This window comes from Crocuta crocuta, unplaced genomic scaffold (assembly GCF_008692635.1).
Source record: "Crocuta crocuta isolate KB4526 unplaced genomic scaffold, BGI_CrCroc_1.0 scaffold525, whole genome shotgun sequence".
NCBI classification, from domain to species: Eukaryota; Metazoa; Chordata; class Mammalia; order Carnivora; family Hyaenidae; genus Crocuta; species Crocuta crocuta.
Window position 1 is genome coordinate 270,028 of NW_027527986.1, and position 14,420 is coordinate 284,447.

A 14,420-nucleotide genomic window follows, 5' to 3' on the forward strand; every position below is an offset into this window, starting at 1 on the left:
AGTTATAAATATATGAGAAATCAGGATCTAAATAAAGAAGAGGTCAAGAAATATCACCATAAAAATTGGGATAAAAAACTCAAAACAATACTAACAAATTACATCTATGTGTATCTTAATTAAAAATGGATGGAAAGTGCTATAGTATTTGCCTAACTTTAAACAAAGATATTGCAAGCTTTAAAATTAATAGGGGGCAGCTGGGTGGCTCAGTCAGTTGGGCGTCAGACTTTGGCTCAGGTTATGATCTCACAGTGCGTGGGTTCTAGCCCCGCGTTGGGCTCTGTGCTGACAGCTAGCTCAGAGCCTGGAGCCTGTTTCAGATTCTGTATCTCCTTCTCTCTCTGACCCTCCCCTGCCCACACTGTCTCTCTCAGAAATAAATAAAACATTAAAAAAAATAAAAATAAAATTAATGGGAAAATAAACATTATTATCTTTAACAACTTATGTGTAACTAATAGAAGTAACACAAATGTAAGTAAAATATTCAAAAATTTTAAAAAATACAAATTAGTAAATGTCAAATATCAGAAGGAAAGCAGGAAAGTAAAAAAGAAAATGACTTAAGCTCTAAGATAAACAGACACTTGAAGTGAATAAACGTGATATCCAGAAATAAGTTGTTTTGAAAATAATTAAACGAGAGCTAAAAAAAATTTTAATAGAAAATAGTAAAAAATAAGGAAAAAAGTAATAGAAAACAATAACAAAAGCTATATCTAAGAAAACATGAATTTAAAATTACATATATATATGTATATATATTACCTACATAGGGTCACCATTTACATACTGAATTAAGAACAACGTCGGATTCAAAAGAATTATATATACTCGTCAAGGTTATAAAAATCAAAAAGATGAGAATGTAGTGTGCTGGGTGGCTCAGTCAGTTAAGTGTCTGACTTCAGCTCAGGTCGTGATCTCATGGTTCGTGGGTTCGAGCTCTGTGTGGGACTCTGTGCTAACAGCTAGCTCAGAGCCTGAAGCCTGCTTCAGATTCTGTATCTCCCTCTCTCTCTGACCCTCCCCTGCTCACGCTGTCTCTCTCTTTCTTAGAAATAAATTAAAAAACATTTAAAAATTTATTTATTTTTTTCTTCAATAAAATATTTTTTAAAAAAAGATGAGAATAACAAACACCAACACATAAGCAACAGCGATATAGGCTTAGAATATATGTCAAGTCTAATAAACACTACTCTAGCTTTATCTTTGTCTTCCTCTTGGCAGCAATTACCATGATTACATTCTCTTAGGTACTCACCTCTTGTAGCTTCCACGTTAACACACTGTTCTGATTTTCCTCTTAGAACAATGGACATTTCTTTTCATTGTCCCCTATTGGCTCCCCTCCACCTCCTTTATTGGACCTGCAATGTTTTGTTCCTTAGAGCTCTGTGTAGGGCTCTTCCAGTCTTGATGTGTACATCATCCCCAGCTCCCAACTAGCTCCAGACACACGGTTTAAGGCTCCCTAATACACATTTCAAACTCATCCAGTCCAAAATAAACATAGCCCTCCACCACACTGTGCCTTCTACGTGGTTGTCTATGCCGAAGGCAGAGACCTAGAGCCCATCTACAATTCTTCTCTCCTTGACTACTCACATCCAAACCCACAGCAAGCCCAAAATATCTCTCACAACCACACATGGCCATCATCACTGACTGCCCCTCAAACCTCAATAGCTTCCTCACAGTAGCCATCATAATCATTTCCAATGGCTTCATATTATTCCCCCATATATTTATATCTTCCCATTTTCTTTGTAATCCAAACTGCACACCATGAAAAAAACAAGCATACCTTGTTTTATTGTGCTTCACTTTATTGTGCTTTGTAAGTATTGTGTACTTCACAAATTGAAGGTCTTTGGCAGCTCTGTGACCAGCAAGTCTATCAGCGCCATTTTCCAACATTTGCCACTTTGTGCCTCTGCTGTGCCACGTATTGATAACTCTTGCAATAGTTCAGAATTTTTCATTATGATTATACTTGCTATGGTGATCTGTGATGGGTAATCTTTGGTGTCATTATTATAATTGTTTTGGGTGCCACGAACAATGCCCATATAAAGATGGCAAATTTAAACTATAAATGCTGAGTGTGTTCTGTTCCACCAACAACCATTCCCCAATATCTCTCTTTCCCCTTGGGGCTCCCTATTCCCCAAGATACAACAATACTGAAATTATGCCAGTTGAAAACCATACAATGACCTCTACGTGTTCAGGTGAAAGGAAGAGTTGCACGTCTCTCACTTTAAATCAAAGCTAGAAGTGATTAAGTTTAGTGAGGAAGGCATGTTGAAAGCCAGGATAGGACAAAAGCTAGGCCTCTTGTGCCAAACAGCCAAGGTGTGACTGCAAAGGAAAAGTTCTTGAAGGAAATTAAAAGTGCTGCTTCAGTGAACATATGAGTAATAAGAAAGAGAAGTAGCCTTATTGCTGATATGGAGAAAGAGTTTGTGATCTGGATAAAAGATCAAACCAGCCATTCACATTTCCTTAAGTCACAGCCTAATCTAGAGCAAGACTCTAACTCTCTTCAATTCTGTGAAGGTTAAGAGAAGTGAGGACACTGCAGAAGAAAAGTTTGAAGCCAGCAGAGGTTGGTTCATGAGGTATAAGGAAAGAAGCCATCTCCTTAATACTAAAGTGCAAGGTGAAGCAGCAGGTGCTGATGTAGGAGCTACAAGCAATCCAGAAACTTCAGCTGAGATAATTAATGAAGGCAGCCATACCAAACCACAGATTTTCAAAGTAAATTAAAAGTTTTATATCAGAAGAAGGTGCCATCTAGGTCATTTGTACTTAGAGAGGAGAAGTCAGTGCTTGGCTTCCAATGATAGTCTGACTCTTAGGTTAGGGGCCAATGCATCTGGTGATTTTAAACTGAAGAATATGCTAACTGATTCTAAAAATTCTAATAATAATCCTTAAGAATTATGCTCAATCTACTTTGCCTGTGCTCTATAACAGAACAACAAAGCCTGGATGACAGCACATCTGTTTTTGTTTTTTTTTTAATGTTTTATTTACTTTTGCGAGAGAGAAAGAGAGAGAGAGGAGCATGAGCAGAGGAAGATCAGAGAGTGAGGGAGACACAGAATCCAAAGACAGGCTCCAGGCTCTGAGCTAGCTGTCAGCACAAAGCCCGACACAGGGCTTTAACCCACAAACTGTGAGATCATGACCTGAGCCGAAGTCGGATGCTTAATCGACTGAGCCACCCAGGTGCCCCTAGCACATCTGTTTATAACATGGGTTACTGCATATTTAAGCCCACTGTTGAGACCTACTGCTCAGGAAGAAAGATTCCTTTCAAAATATCACTGTTCATTGACAAAGTACCTGGTCACCCAAGAGCTCTGATGGAGATGTACAACAAGATGAATGTTGTTGTCATGACTGCTAATACAACATCCATTCTGCAGCTCATGGATCAAGGAGTAATGTTGGCTTTTAAGTCTTATGTCATTTGTAACAATATGGATTGACCTAGAGGGTACTATACGTCAGACAACGACAAATAACATATGATTTCATTCATGTGAGGAATTTAAAAAACAAATGAACAAACAAACAAACAAGCAGTAAAAGACTCATAAATACAGAGGACAAACTGATGGTTGCCAAAGGGGAGGGGAAAGAGGGATGGGCAGAATGGGTGAAGCGGTGTAGGAAGGAATAAATAACCAGAATTTTAAAAAAAGCACAGGAAATATAGTCAATGGTATCATAACAGCATTGTATGATAATAGATGGTAGCTACTTTTGTGGTCACATAGCGTAATATATAGGATTGTCAAATCATGATGTTGTAACCCAAGACTAATCTAATATTATGTATTGCCTATACTTCAATTTTTTTAAAAGGTGAGGGGGAGGGGTAAGAAAACTTTCTGAAAGGGATTCACCATTCTTGGTACCTTTAGGAATATCCATGACTCATTGGAAGAGATGAGAATATCAACATTAACAAGAGTTTGGAAGAAGTTGATTCCAACCCTCAGAGATGGCTTTGAGGGGTTTAAGACTTCTGTGGAGGAAATAAGTGCAGATGTGGTAGAAGCAGCAAGAGAACTAGGATTAGAAGTGGAGCCTGAAGATGTGCCTGAATTGCTGCCAGTTTGTGATGAAACCTGAATGGATAAGGAGTTACTTTCTATGGATGAGCAAAGAATTTGGTTTCTTGAAATGGAATATACTCCTGGTGAAGATGCCAGGAAGATTGTTGAAATGAGAACTAAGGATTTAGAATAATACCTAAACTTAGTTGATAAACCAGTAGCGGGGCTTGACAGGATTAACTCTGATATTAAAATCATGTCCACTGGGGGGACAAAGCTATCAAACAACACAACATGCTACAGAGAAATCATTCCTGAAACATAGAGTTAATGGATGTGCCAGACTTCACTATTAATTTATTTTATTTTAAACAGTTATTATTTTATTTATTTTGAGAGAGAGAGAGGAAGAGCAGTGGTGGGGAGGGGCAGAGAGAGAGATTCCCAAACAGGCTCTATGCTCAGCACAGAGCCTGATACAGGGATCAATCTCACAAATGATGAGAACATAACCTGAGCCAAAATCAGGCATCAGATGCTTAACTGAATGAGCCACCCAGGCACCCCCACTCACTGTTATTTTGCATTAATAAATTGCCACAGCCACCATAGTCTTCAGCACCACCCTGATCCATCAGTAGCCATCAACATCAAGGCAAGACCCTCCGTGAGCAAAAAGAAGGGAATGCAGATGTGGTGGAAATAGTAAGAGAATGAGAATTAGAAGTGGTGGCTGAAGATGAGCCTGATTTACTGCAATCTTATGATTGAACTTGAAGAGATGAGGAGATGCATCTTATGGCTGAGCAAAGAAAGTGGTTTCTTGAGTTGGAACCTACTCCTGGTGAAGATGCTGAGAAAACTATTGAAATGACAACAAAGGATTTAGAATGTGACATAAACTTAGTTGATAAAGCTGTGGCAGGATTTGAGAGGACTGACTCTAGTTCTGAAAGAAGTTCTATTGTGGGTAAAATGCTATCAAACAGCATCACATGCTACAGAAAAGTCGTTTGTGAAAGCTAGAATCAGTCGGTGCAGCAAATACCATTGTTGTCCTATTTTGAGAAATTGCCGCAGCCGCTCCAGCCTTCAGCAACCACCACCCTGAAAAGTCAGCAACCATGGACATCAAGGCAGGACCCTTTACTGGCAAAAAGATTATGACTTGCTGAAAGTTGAAAGGATGGTTAGCATTTTTAGCAACAAAGTATTTTTAATTAAGGTAGGTACATTGTTTTTTAGACATAATGTTCTTGCATACTTAATAGACTATGGTATAGTATGAAATCAATTTTGTATGCATTAGGGAACTAAAAAGTTCATTTGATTCACTTTATTGCAATACTCACTTTACTGCTGAGGTCTAGAGCTGAACTTGCAGTATCTCCAAGGTATGCTTTCAGTATTTAAATTACTATCCCTAGCCCAACTTCTCATTTGACACACTTCATCCGTGGCTCACTATACGTCAGGCAGGCTGACCTTCATCTCCATGCTCACTAAGTTCTTTCCTGTCTTAGGAAATGTGCACATGGTTAGTCCTCTGCCTGAGGGCTAATCTCCCTGAACTTTCTTTGGAGGACTCTCCATTTTTGAGGTCAGCTTGAAGTCTACCTTCTAACCACTACAACCAAAGTATTCCCCTGAGATTACTTTGTCTTGCTTGACATTATCTCCCCAATGCCTCACGGCACCAGGCCCATAATAGGCACTTAATAAATACTTGTTGAATGAAATAGTTGTCTTAAACTTAGTGACCTAGAATAATTATTTTTAATACTATAAGCATTAAATATTTGTTAAATAAATCAATAATATATGTCATTATTCACATATTACCACTTAAGTCCTATTCTTTATAAAATACTTTTTTTAAAAAAAGATGTTTATCTTTGAGAGGGAGAGAGACCACATGCAGGGGAGGGGCAGAGAGAAAGGGAGACAGAGAATCACTACAGAGTGTCACTACAGAGCCTGATGCAAGGCTCGAACACATGAACCATGAAACCATGACCTGAGTCAAAATCCAGAGTCAGATCCTTAACTGACTGAACCACCCAGGTGCCCCTAAAGTACTTTTTATATGTTCAACAAATGGTATAAAAAATATATTTTAAAATGTATATAGTCTCTGGCAAATCAAACAATGTTTCATATTTTTAGAGTAAATGATTTAAAGAGTACACAACGAAATAGGTTAATACAAGAACCACAATTCTATATTTGTAGGTACTCCCTGCTAGAATATAATTTCTTAATATTGATGATTACTGTTTACTGAGTTTCTAAGTCATTATTAATGAATAATTGTCTATGACACTCTAAAAATTACTCTTCTAGTTATAAGCAATTCTGTATATTTATTTTTTTAAGTTTATTTATTTATTTTGAGAGAGAGAGTGTGTGAGCACGAGCAGGGAAGGGGAAGAGAGAAAGAGAGAGATAGAGAGGGAGATAGTGAGAGAGAGAGAGAGAGAGAGAGCAGGCTTCATGCTCTCAGCACAGAGCCAGACACGGGGCTTGAACTCATGATCTGTGAGATCATGACCTGAGCCAAAACTCAAGTCAGATGCTAACTAACTGAGCCACCCAGGTGCCCCAGCAATTCTGTACATTTAAAACATGCTTTGGGAGTATCTGGGTGGCTCAGTGGGTTGAGCGTCCAGTTTGGCTCAGGTCATGATCTCATGGTCCATGGGTTCAAGCCCTGTGCCAGACTTTGTGCTGACAGCTCAAAGCCTGGAGCCTACTTCACATTCTGTGTCTCCCTCTCTCTTGGCCCCTCCTCCCCCCACTCTCAAAAATAAATAAACATTAAAAATTTTTTTAATAAATAAAGCTGCTTTGGATACACAATGTACAACTTTTAAAAAGAACATAAAAAAAGCATTTATACTAATTCCTAGAGTAAAAATAAGGCTGACATAAAAGAAAAAAAATACTAACAATTATAAAGAAAAAAGAACACAACCATTTTGAAAATTTGATGAGTAGATCTATATTAAACTTTCAAAAAAATAATAACTTGGGGAAATGTAGCATTTTATTTCAACAAGTGAAATGGCTACATTATAAGAAGGAAATAATTAAGTACTCAATCACAGCAATTAATGACTTAGTGGTATCCTAACCATCTAAAATATCCAGGCTTCTGTCCCTCTGAGTCAAAGAACAATGAATAAGCTTAGTCAACAAAAAGAAAAAAAAAATTCCAGAAATAATAACTGTGTTAAAAACTCTTAGCCTGATGTAACTTCAGTCCACTTTCTTTTCCTCTTCTGAAATTCTAAGTGACAGTCAATTAGTAAGTACTGAAACTATGGTAGGAGATAAGAATAAGCCACAAATTCTATATGCTGTTCTTAAGATGCTTCCTAAAATGCCATCAAAAATGACATAATCTAATACTATGACTTTCAAACTGTTTTGAACTTAATGCATAGTTAGAAATAAATTTACTTTTTAACCTGGTACACACATACTTGTACACATACAGGTAAACAAATTGAAACATATGCCAATAATACTCTCACTACTTGGAATAAAGTCTGGTATTTTACATTCTTACTGTTCTTTTTATAAAATGCTGGTTGATATTCAACTAAATTAACTTCCCAATTCACTACAGGGCCTTAACCTACAGTTTAAAACTACTGATGTGCTAACTCTTAAGTTTCAGTAAATTATGTTAAATATATACATACTTTCATTGTGTCAGAACCCAACAATGTCTGTGAGGAACTTGATGGAGAATCAGAAGAATTCTGGAAAAAATAAAAAAGGACAAACCTATGATGCATCATACCCGAATAGAGGAAAATGAAGAGAAGCAAAGCAAATGTATGAATTGCACATTCTAGTCTAAGGCATTACCATAGACAAGGAATCCTGTAAGACCTTATCAATGGTAGCACAGAGCTCTTCAGTTTGCTGCCTGAGCTGTGCAGGGAAACAAAACTGGAAGAATTGAAACCAGGTACTGAGTTAGCAATGAGTTTCGGGATTTTGTTACAAAAGCATGGGTAGTCTGAAGTCATTACCTCCAGAGGCGGATATAATGTGCTGTCCTTGAAGACACTTTCAGTCTTGGCTGGTTCATCGAGTGCCTAGTGATAAATGAAACAGTTCTCATGTGAGGCTTTTAGTCAAATATAAATGTAGTAGAAAAGTCTCTTCAAAGAAATTCCTGTATATTTCAACATCTCAAAAAAGGGGAAAAAAAAAGTTTGAATCATTCGATGAGCCATTATTTGGCATGGAGACATTTTCCATATTTGTCTAGCTTCTCCAATGTAATTAATATCTCCAATATAAGATGTTGAAATAAAGAAAGGAGGCTGAGTTTTTGAACATACAAACTTGAACGTGGACATCTTATACATACAGATGAGACTTGTTCCCTTCAAAGAAGTCACCTTGGGAAGCCTCACACAGAAATAATGATGTAGCTGTTTCTTAATATACTATAAAAACTGTCTTTGAGGAAATGCTTCAGGGCCAGTTTACAAGAAACATGCATAGACAAGGAAAAAACCTGCCTTGTTTTTAATCATTTCTATCCAAAAAGTCTTGGTTACCTTCTTCATCAGACTTGGCCTCAAATGGCATTCAAAACTTTTTTTGAAACATACATTTTATTTATTGCAATGTATTTCAGATATATACATGGAGAAAATAAGATGGCACTCTGTAGAGTGTATCTACTCTATTGAGAATGAGAAGTAAACTATTAAAAAATAATAGAAGCCAGTAAATATTTACTGGCTATTCATGTTTTCTTTTATATATTTGTGCATTGCTCTATTGAGTGGTCTGATTATTATGCATTTGTTGGAAAATGTGATATAATATGCATACAAAATATTTGTCAACTTGATATCGTTAAATGTCTTCTTCAAGTCTTGGCTCCCCTTTTCATGACTGCCATGATGTCTTTTGACAACACATGTAAGTTTTCGTTGCAGTATGGTCAAAGTTTTCATCATTTTCCTTTGTGATTGGTGTTTCCTTTTAGAAACTCTTTCCTAATCTAGTAAGTCACTCACTCCTTTAGGTAAGAGTCTTAAAAATAGGGGTGCTAGATATGTGGTCTAAACTCTTTGTGCCACAGGGAGAAGCTGGGAGGTGAGGGTTCCCTCCCAATTGCATGGAGCTATGCCAGGATTAGAGTTTGTAAGAGTGCGTTTCAGGCTGCTTTTAATTTTTTTTTTTTTTTTACCTGTTTTGATATTCTCATTCACCCAGTGTGTAGAAGTCACTCACAGAATTTCTGGACTTCTCTCAGAGGAAAGTGCTCCATGTATGGCTGTATATTTGGTGTGTCTGTGGGAGGAGGGAAGTTCAGAAGCCTCCTAGGTCACCATCTTGGTTCCACACCTTTATCATTTGTCATATTTATTTGCATCTACCTACTATTTTTTTTTAAATCAGTTTCTCCAGAGAATTATCAATTTCTACTCTCTTAGACTATGTTTTAGTTTTGATCTTCTTTGGTATATTCATGTCCCAGTTCAGTACTATCTGTTCATATCTTTACTGTTTCCTTCTTTCTGTAGTTTTGGGGTTTATCTTGATTTTCCTCATTGTATTCCTTTTGTTGCATTTCACAAGTTAAAATATGTAGTGTAATCAATGCCCTTCAATCCTCAATACATCTTTAAATATTTCTGTTAAGATTTCTTAGATTCATTGGGGTGCCTGGGTGGCACAGTCAGCTAAGCGTCCAACTGCGGCTCAGGTCATGATCTCACGGTTCGTGGGTTCAAGCCCTGCATTGGGCTCTGTGCTGACTGCCAGCTCAGAGCCTGGAGCCTGTTTCAGATTCTGTGTGTGTCTCTCTCTCTGACCCTCCCCTGCCCACGCTGTCTCAAATATAAAAAAAGAGACTTCTTAGATTCATAGATTATTTAAAAGTAGTTTTCCCTTCTAATGTTTAACAATATGAGGGTTTTTTCTGATTTTTAAATTATCATATTATGGCCAGTGAACTTCTTCCTAATAGTAAGTTCTTATAAAGTTTGGGATTTATGGCACAAGACATAGTTTTTGTAACTAATATTTCATTTATGCTTAATAAAATACCTATTTTCTAGAAGTTGTCTGCAGGATTCTGTATGTGTGTGCATATGTATGTCTATCTGATCGAAATTATTCATTGTTTTGTTCAAATTACCTCTAGTTTTACTGGGTTTTCTGCATACCTATTCTATTAGTAACTGTAAGTGTCATCATCAAATCTCAGGGAATGATAGTGGGTCTGTTATTTTCTCCCTGTGATACCAACAATTTTTGCTCAACATAGCTACATATTAGCTACATATTAGCTACATTCATAATTAGAAGTATTCCTCCCTCATGAATTAAATATTTATCATGATGAAGTGGCCCTCTATCTCTCCAGTAATGCTTTATGCATTAATATCTATTTTGCCTGATACAACCAAATGCTTTAATTAGCATTTTACTAGTTTATCAGTTTTTGCCTCTGTTTTCAACACCCTGCATTCAAACATTAAAACTCAGTGGTTTATAAATAGCAGATGTCTAGAATTCATTTTTTGATCCAGTCTCATTTCCATTTTCTTTTAATTGAAGAGGTTAACATTTCTTTTATTATAATTACTTACATATGTAACTGTTTCCAAAATATTAGTTTTATTTTTGTTTCAGTTGTTCTATTTTATTTTCACTCAATTTTTGAGTGTTTTAATTGATTACATTTGTGGGGTTTTTCTTACTCATTTCCCCCTCCACTAATCTGGACATTGTGACAGGTAATGCTAGGTGTTCATCAAATACTTTGGTCTTTTACTGACACACATACATTTTCTTGGTCTCAAGAATTCAGGTATGAGCTTGTGACTAATTCTTGTGAAATAAAGGTGAGTAGAAGTCATACATGACCTCTGGCGCAAGGCAGCTAGAAGCAGACATGCCTTTTCATCATTCTCTCTTTCATCTTCAGATAACTAAGATGCAAGACGGAAGCAGGTTACATCCCTGAATCACTCAATTTCTGAGACTTATGTGAGAGAGCCAAAATGAACGCTACTAAACTGTGATATGGGAAGGAAATAAACACTGATTGTGGTGAGCCACTGAAATATCAGGGTTTGTCCACTGTGGCAGTGAGTGCAGCTTACCTTAAGACTAATACAAATATTACAGACTGGTTTTCACAAATTCATCTTGAGAAGCTCTCCATTCACACTAAGGTCTAAATCAAGCAATACAAAATCTAGATTCAATTCACATACTACAAGAATCTAGCAATTGTATAGCTGTCTGCACCCCCTAGCCTTGTTTTTATGTTCCAATTGCCTCAAAAACATTTAATTGTGATACAAACATATCATGTTATGATTTTTGCTTTAAGCAGTTATATGTATTTCAAAGGAATTTTTTAAATTATAGTTATACACATATTTATTATTTTCCATGCTCTGTATTCCTTCCTGAAGTTCTGAGTTTCTATTCACCATTATTTATCTTCAGCTTGACAAACTTCCTTCAGTATACTTTGTCATACAAATCTGTTATTAAAAATTTTTCCTAGTTTTCTTTTAGGTGAAAATGTCTTCATTTTGTCTTCATTCTTGAAAGGATTTTCCCTGGCTACACAATTTAGCTTTCTTTTTCTCTCTCAGCATTTAAAGGTGTCATTCCATTGTCTTCTGGCCTCCACTGCTTCTGATGAGAAGTTAGCCATCACTGTATTGCTCTTCCTCTATATGTAATACATTATCTTTCCCTGACTGCTTCCAAGATCTTCTCTTTATATGTAATTTTTAGAAGTCGAATTGTGATATGCTCAGTCATGGTTTTCTTTGAATTAAACATTTTGGGGAATATCTGAGCTGCCATTTACATCTTTTACTAAATTTGGAGAAATTTTGATTCTTAGTCATTCAAATATTTTTTCTGCTCCATTCTCTCCTCTCCCTCTGAAACTCTAATTACATTTTGATATCATCCTACAGGTCATTGGAACTTTGTTCATTTATTTAACTGTGTTCCTTTTTAATTAAGATCAGATCATTTTTAGCAGTTTATCTTCAAGTTCACTGACACATCTGCCTCTCCAATTTTATCTTAAATCAATCCAGTGAATTTTCTATTTTAAATATTTTCTTTTTCTTTTTTATGTTTATTTATTTATTTTGAGAGAGAAAGAGAGAGAGAGAGAGAACAAGCAGGGGAGGAACAGAGAGGAAGAGAGATAATCCCAAGCAAGCACCACACTGCCAGTGCAGAGCTTGACACGGGGCTTCAACTCATACACTGTGAGATCATGACCTGAACCAAAACCAAGAGCTGGACACTTCACCAACTGAGCCAACCAGGTGCCCCATCAATATTTTACTTTTCAATTCTAGAATTTCCATCTGAGTCTATTTTATAGTTTCTATTTTTGTAAAGTCGCATCTAATTCATTATTAGCATATTTTCCTCTATATACTTAAGAATAGTTACAATGACAGCTTTAAAATCCTTGCTAGCTAACTGCAACACCTGGAAATCTTTGGGTCAATCTTTGTGATTTATACTTTCTCTGTGAGTAGAGTTTACATTATACTGTTTCTTTGTATGTCTAGAAATTAGAAATGTTTGTAGCCTAGATATTTTGAATAACATGTTATAAAGATTCAAATTCTATTATGGTCCCCTGAAGAGTTTTTTGGTCACTGTTGCTTAGCTTTAGCAGGTGGTTAATTTGGCTCCAAATTCTGTTTCCCTGATGGTGGGCAGCAGCTAGAATCTCTGTTCAGTTATTTTATCCTTACCTCGATTTAGCAGGGCTTAATGGGCACATGTGTAACTCAATGGTCATCCAGGTGTATGGGCAGAGTTTATATGCAACATATGGGGCTTTTCTGTGACTCATTCTTTTCCTGGATTCTCCCCCTTCACTTTCTAGCTCCTGTGTAACCTCCTGTGTCTTCTCTGATTCCTCATCCAGTAAGCCTGCTGGTTTGTTGCTGAATTTTAGTTGTTCCATGGTAATGAGACAAGAAGCTTCCCTTAGGTGCAAAACTCATAAAATCTAAAAAAACATTCAATTCCGTTATGTCTTTACAAGCATTGACTCTACTGCAGTTTCTACCTGCTCTTGATCACTTGGTCCAGTACTTTTAAACAATTATTTTTGTGTATGTGTATTTTGCCCACAGTTTGTCATTATCTACAAAGGTTGGTCCAATTCAAGCTACTTTTTCATTTCTAGAAGCATCAGGAGACAAACTAATTTTAATTTTTCAGCGCAAATTGTCCTTATCAGCAGAGACTATATAAATTCAAATCTCAAATCCACTTCAGGGTAGGCTTGCAGTTAAAGATTCCTTTTTCCTACCCTGAGACCAGATTGATATAAGATAACTTGCTTTTCCATTTCCCTTTGCAATTTTTTTCTTATCCATCTTAGAATTTAGAATGTAACCCTTCAAAGATGCTGGCTTTATGACAGGGAGGCACTTCTAGTCTTCATATCACTCAGCTCCAAACCTTTCTCTCCCTTCACAAAGTTCATAGTAAAACCCAATCCCTATAGTTAGTGAGCATGATATCTGCAGAATAACCAAATATTCTGAATTTCAGTTTGCTTTTACTGTTTGGCCCTTGAGGATTTCCCCTACTTATGAGCTTAGCTTTGTATTTGGGATGAACCACACACAACTGTTGTATTCAACTGAATATTATAGACTGTCCTGTCCTCTTTAGATTTACCTTCTATTCCTTACTTCTTCATTATCAGTCTGATATACCCATATCCTGACTAGAAAGTGTCACATCAGCTGCAGAACCATTGAATCTAAGGCTCAACAAAATCCATTTTTCCTCTTCTAACAGGGTCAGGGAGATAAAGGCCCAGAACTATTAATCTTCATCAAAACCATGTCCAGATGCTAGTTGTCATTTTAGCTTAGGATATATTGCCCAAGAATCTAGAAAAGTTACATCTGAAAATAAGAATTTACCATCTCTTCATTTCAATAACTCACAAAGAAGAATATTGTCTTGACCTTTTTTTTTGTTTTTACAAAATCAAATATTCTGCATTAAATAACACAATATAAAACACTGTCTATGATAACCTAATAGAAACATGTGAGAATGTCTCTTTCTTATCATAAAAAAATTTCTCTTTGCTTTCCTCCTTTGTCCCCTAAATGGACTAGTCATGAGTAATGAATGGCAGGGACAGAAAATTTTGTAAAGATAACTCCTAGCTGCTGTTCAGATAGTTTAATTTTCCCCTGACAGTGTTTCAATTGCCTATTTACCCTGTAGGTGAGCATGGGGGAAGGGCCTTAACCTTACTGTTATGGGGATAGCCAAATA

At 36.5% G+C, this 14,420-nt stretch overlaps 1 protein-coding gene across 1 annotated transcript in view; it reads right to left on the minus strand.

Annotated features, from left to right (window-relative positions):
* The window catches only part of MLIP (muscular LMNA interacting protein), a 249,078-nt gene that overhangs the window by 78,708 nt on the left and 155,950 nt on the right, over window positions 1-14,420 (minus strand). Inside the window, exons 6-8 of the mRNA XM_077752881.1 lie at window positions 8,123-8,188; window positions 7,956-8,039; window positions 7,787-7,846 (exon numbers count right to left, since the gene is read on the minus strand). Of these exons, the coding sequence (XP_077609007.1) occupies window positions 7,787-7,846; window positions 7,956-8,039; window positions 8,123-8,188 (210 nt within the window). The remainder of the gene's footprint in view (window positions 1-7,786; window positions 7,847-7,955; window positions 8,040-8,122; window positions 8,189-14,420) is intronic.